A 5,614-nucleotide genomic window follows, 5' to 3' on the forward strand; every position below is an offset into this window, starting at 1 on the left:
ATCTCTGCTGACGGGAGATTTGACTCCCCTGGGTTCTGTGCCAAGTACCTGACGTACACAGTCCATGTCGAGCAAATCAACAAGATTCTACACTCTGTCCAGGTCCAGCTAAAAGAGGCAAGTAGTCAGATTTACGTGAACCAGTTGCAACAATCTCATAATCTTTCTCTTGTGTTATGTCATCAGTTACTTCACTGCTATGCACTATTTTGGTAAAATATTCATTTCACACCTTCTTTTAGTCTGAACAGGTCATGGCCAGTGTCAACATGGAGAAGGAGGGCCTCCTCAAGCAGCTGCAATTCTTCAAGGAGAAAGGTATGTTCATGCTTAGTTCATGTATATCACTACTCGGCGGCCTTTCAGGCACTCTGTTCAAATTGGCATAATCACTTATTCTTTTGCTATCTTCGGAAACCTAATGGTGCAGGTATCAAGATCCGATCGTTGGTGACTGACCGTCACCCTGCCACACGAAAGCACATGAAGACGCACGAACCCGGGATTGACCACTTCTTTGACATATGGCACATCTCCAAAAGTAAGCAATCCTAACAGGCCATTCGTGTAGCTTTTATTTTCCAGCGATCACGCTGCAGGTTTCCCTGACACGACTCTGAATTTTAGGTGTGAAAAAGAAGCTGACAGCAGCAAGCAAACGGGCTGGATGCCAAGACCTGCAAATCTGGATCCAGACAGCTACAAACCATATGTACTGGTCAGCAAGGGCTGCAGGAGGCGACGAGAAACTGCTCATCGACATCTGGCTCAGCATACACAACCATGTCATCAACAAACAATCAACAAACGAAGGAACCTATGGAAGGTGCCTCCATGGTGACATGCCAGAGCCAACGCGACCATGGATGGATCCCAGTATGTTTTTGTTCTTACAAATGAAGGTGGTTTTTCTAAAACATGTATCATCCTCAGACTCGCAGGCCTACAACCAATTCAAGAGCATCACTGGCAACAAACTGCTCCTGAAGGACCTTGCACAGATGTCTCCACATGGCCAGACATATGCTTTGGAGGCGTTCCACAGCGTCCTGATAGACTTCGCCCCGAAGTCCCAGGCTTTCAGCCCAGAAGGCATGCTTGCAAAGTAAGTCAACCAATTTACAATCACATTTCCTTTGTTTGGACACTTTCATCCAGTCCATTGGTTACAATGCGACAAACCTGACAGTCTCTTCCTAATGATCAGATAATGGAATTGGATTGATGCCAGAATAACCACTCTTAGTAAGTGGCACACTTTACCATCACTGAAATGTGACCATCTTGCAGGACTCGACTTGCAATCCTCCATTTCAACGAAAACTCAAACCGCTGCCAAGCCGTCACACGAGAGGGCAAGCCACGTTGGTCGGTCGTAACATCAAAAGCACGAAAGGGCCACCACACAGCGCGACCAGAGATTACGGATCCCACTTACAGTGAGTATAACACTAACTTCAGTGTGAATGCCTTGTCCAGAGAGCCTAGGAATGTTATCATGCAAAGGTTTGAATTCTAGAGTATGTTGGAAAGCTCATCAAGGAGGCAATGGAGAGCAGCAAACAGTGGCGGTCCCTGGCTGCTGCATCGAAGGCCAACACCGTCGTCTTCCCGGCACCGATGACTGCAGCCTACACAAGGCCTCCAAAAGAGGAACTCGTGGCAGCACGAATGTCCAGGTTCGGCCAGAGGCCCCAGTAACGGCATCAAATCCCTGGTCGGGACTTCCATGCTGCCGCAGGTAAGCACACAGGACCTTGGTCCTAATCAGGGTGCAGGATAAGCAGGTAAGGAAACGGCCCATAGAAGCCTACCGCAGCGCCGTGACCGGATTGTGTACTCGTCTGCTTGCGGGTACCCCCGATTTGCAACAGATGGCGCTGCGGCGAGAGGAAAAAAATCGGAATCGGATTTGCATGGAACTTTATGGGAGAGTGCGCAAAATAAACAGAGAGCACGACAGTCTTTATTGAAAATCCACGTGAAACCATCTCCGTCAGTTTAGCCAGTCGCCACCGGTCGCCCACCTGGAGTGAGAGTTTGCGGTGCTCCACATCGATGGCGCCACAGAAAAAGAGAAAACCGAGGGGTACACAATCCGGTCGCTCATTTGGCTCTCGTTTCCCCACCTGTCTATCTTACACCCTGGTCCTAATACAGCCTTGCATGGTAAGCAACCGCTTTGTTTTGCAGGACGCACGGCGAATGCAAGCAGACAGACCCAAGAGAAAACAGCCGAGCTGCAAAATGGTTCACCATTTTCCATTAGGACACCCTGACCGACAGTAAGGAGGAAGTTAGATCTGTCTGCAATCATTTTTCACAGAAATGCAGATCTCTCCTCATGAGAATGTTCCATTTTAGGGCCTAATCAAGCTGGTCATGGCATGCCTATCTCAAAAGAGGGCAAGGAACTTTAGCCGGTGGCAATGTCGGAGTCACAGAAAAGTCACCAAACAGCGAGACTCAAGGCTACAGCTCAACTTGCGGTGAGGACGACACTAACTTCAGTGTGAACGCCCATCTAGCCCAACTTGGAATGTCTAGGAATGTAATTATGCAACCGTCTGAATTGTCACTGTAGGTTGGAAAGTCTGTCAACGAGGCGGACAGCAGCAGGCAGCAAAGACCTGGTTGGATCTTTCATGCTGCCAGTGGTAAGCACACAGGAGCCTCGTCCTAATGAAAACTACTATGGTAGGCAATAACCGCTTTGTTTTGCAGAACGTACGGCGAATGCAAGCAGACAGACCCAAGAGAAAACAGCCAAGCTGCAAAATTGGATCACCATTCTCCGTTAGGACACCCTGACCGACAGTAAGGAGGACATTATATCTGTCCGCAATCATTTTTCACAGAAATACAGATCTCTCCTCATGAGAATGTTCCATTTTAGGGCCTAATCAAGCTGGTCATGGCATGCCTATCTCAAAAGAGGGCAAGTAACTTTAGCCGGTGGCAATGTCGAAGTCACAGAAAAGTCACAAAACAGCGAGATTCAAGGCTACAGCTCAACTTGCGGTGAGGACGACACTAACTTCAGTGTGAACGCCATCTAGCCCAACTTGGAATGTCTAGGAATGTAATTATGCAACAGTCTGAATTTTCACTGTAGGTTGGAAAGTCTGTCAACGAGGCGGACAGCAGCAGGCAGCAAAGACCTGGTTGGATCTTTCATGCTGCCAGTGGTAAGCACACAGGAGCCTCGTCCTAATAAAAACTACCATGGTAGGCAATATCCGCTTTGTTTTGCAGAACGTACGGCGAATGCAAGCAGACAGACCCAAGAGAAAACAGCCGAGCTGCAAAATGGATCACCATTTTCCGTTAGGACACCCTGACCGACAGTAAGGAGGACATTAGATCTGTCTGCAATCATTTTTCACAGAAATGCAGATCTCCTCTATTGATCATGCTTTATTTTAGGGCCACGATCAAGCGTAATGGAGAGATGCAAGCATTGGCAACTGCCCTCTCAAGCCGGATTTTTCAAGCCCAGCATGGTGCACCTCTATTGTTGGCACATCAGTGCCAACAGTAGAGGCATTAGGAGATGAGGACAGGCCAGTGCTATAATTCTTCCCAGTCCATTAGCTGTAATTAGGGTTCTGCGTTCTCAGATAAACCTGATAAACTCCAAAAAACACTAGCCGTTAAAATTTTGCTGATTCAGATTCATTTGAAAAACTCAATTTTTCGGTCTGCCAGCTGTTATAAGCCCCACCAGTCTTTATATTTCCCGGAATCTTCGAACAATTTTTGCAATTCTCCTCTTATTGCAGTGTCAACTTCCGTTGCCATGTAGCCCCTTATAATAAAAATGAGGTAGGCCCTCTACGACAGTAGATGAATACGGCTCTCATATGAAAATACTGCTTTACTAAATTCACAAACTGCTGTTTTCTACCTTTCATTTGCCTCATCGAAAATGCCGAAAGACTCCGAACTTTGCGTACATAAATGGAAGCTCCAAATTGATGGTTCAAAAAAAAAAAACAAAAAACAAAACACTCTCTAATTTTGCTAAAAAAATTAAATTCAAGAACGCAGGATCCTAGCTATAATTTGTGCAAGCTTTCAAGATCGAGGAAATCGGTGACCGTATTGTCATATCCATTGTGGGTACACCACAATGAAGGCGGATCAAGTGCTATTTTGAATAGCATGTAGTTCTGCACCAGAGATCCCATCCCCAGTTCACAAGCTTAGCCCATCGCAGCAGTTTTAGAAAATTGAAGCATTTTCGGAACCCAACCGACACTTTTCTGAAGACTGTAACACAATGCCTTATCCATCTTTCTTTTCATGTGCTGATGAGCGGACATGCTGTGGAGACTGCACCGAGGCGGGGCAGCCCGCCCGTGTTTCCAATAAATGGGGTTTTCATCCAGGAGGTAGGCTGATAATGCAGCAATAACATAAGTGGGGTGGTTGCATATAACACTGGAAATATTAACAGAAGTTTTTTATGGCAATTTAAAAACAGTGCTGCATTTTCCAGCCTACACCACGGTTTTCCCCCCGTCTGCAACATTTGTCTTCTGTCATTATTGACCTGCTTGCAAATAAGTAAGGCACATTCGCTAAACTTACGATTGAAATAAACTGCATTAATTTTCCAACAACTTGACTTCTCGGTACCAGAACCTGGAAGGTGTAGAAATTTGCATGACCAAAAGGAAATAATTTCATAATTGAAAACAAGTGATGCCGATGGTAGTACTAATTTTGTGATCCCCTGGATGATTTCTGCATTGTGAGGTCAATACATGGGTCGATGTAACTAGAATACTGCACTATGCCTAACTAAAAACCCGACCGAAATTGTGCCATTTCTTCAAAGTATTTGCATGATGTGAGGGTATACTTGCCAATTATAACGACAATATAAACTAACAATCGTAGTATTCACTGAAATATATAAGCAGATCCTATTTACCACCGGGAGGAAAAATCCAGGGTAACTGGGCTATGGAGGCCTAGAATATTCCATGCAGGGGATCCATTGTGCATGCTCAAAAAGCATTCCACAGCCAAGTAAAAAAAGGATTTCACAGAAGGCTTGGACTGGAAAAGTCTATACTAGAGCACATGTTGAGAGTACAGTAATGAAATGTAGGTTGGCAATGAATTCTAAATAAAAAAAGTAAAACAATTTACAGCATGCCTATAGTCGGTGACAGGTCAAGAACGAAGTGGAAGCTCCTCCCACCCCTTTCCACTTTAGTAGAGCGAATGCTGGAGAGGAGGCGACCTCCTCTCCGTCGTTCGCTGCATTGAAGTGGACTATAGTCACCCAAGCAGAACGTCATTTGTTTGTCATGTTAGCCACGTCGTCATCCAGACCCTCGGAACAATCGACCACGTCCCTCTGAAAACTGCAGCAATCGCAATTCGCCTTTTTTCGCCTCATCGCACCGGCACGCTCAGACGGCTGATGTAGGAAAGCATCTTGTAGCTTCATGCAGTCAGATTTTTCCTAGTTATATGCAGTTTTTCCATTTGAAAGAACAGATCCAGATGAAAGTAGAAGTACACTGCGCAACACTGTTAGCGCGAACATGACATCGGTGCTTTTTCTATCTTTACTTTAAAATGGTATTAGTGGGTGCCA

The 5,614-nt window shown here is 45.7% G+C and overlaps 1 protein-coding gene across 1 annotated transcript; it reads left to right on the top strand.

The window, feature by feature from the left end:
• The first annotated feature begins 231 nt into the window (after positions 1-231).
• On the top strand, positions 232-1,701 carry LOC115333187. The gene is made up of 6 exons (XM_040211255.3): positions 232-318; positions 431-541; positions 628-876; positions 934-1,105; positions 1,291-1,439; positions 1,520-1,701. Exons 1-6 carry the CDS (start codon positions 255-257, stop codon positions 1,699-1,701), a joined length of 927 nt encoding a protein of 308 aa, XP_040067189.2. The 5' UTR covers positions 232-254.
• The last annotated feature ends 3,913 nt before the right edge of the window (positions 1,702-5,614 follow it).

The sequence above is a fragment of the Ixodes scapularis genome, unplaced genomic scaffold (genome assembly GCF_016920785.2).
Source record: "Ixodes scapularis isolate PalLabHiFi unplaced genomic scaffold, ASM1692078v2 PGA_scaffold3__209_contigs__length_174095766, whole genome shotgun sequence".
Taxonomy (NCBI): Eukaryota; Metazoa; Arthropoda; class Arachnida; order Ixodida; family Ixodidae; genus Ixodes; species Ixodes scapularis.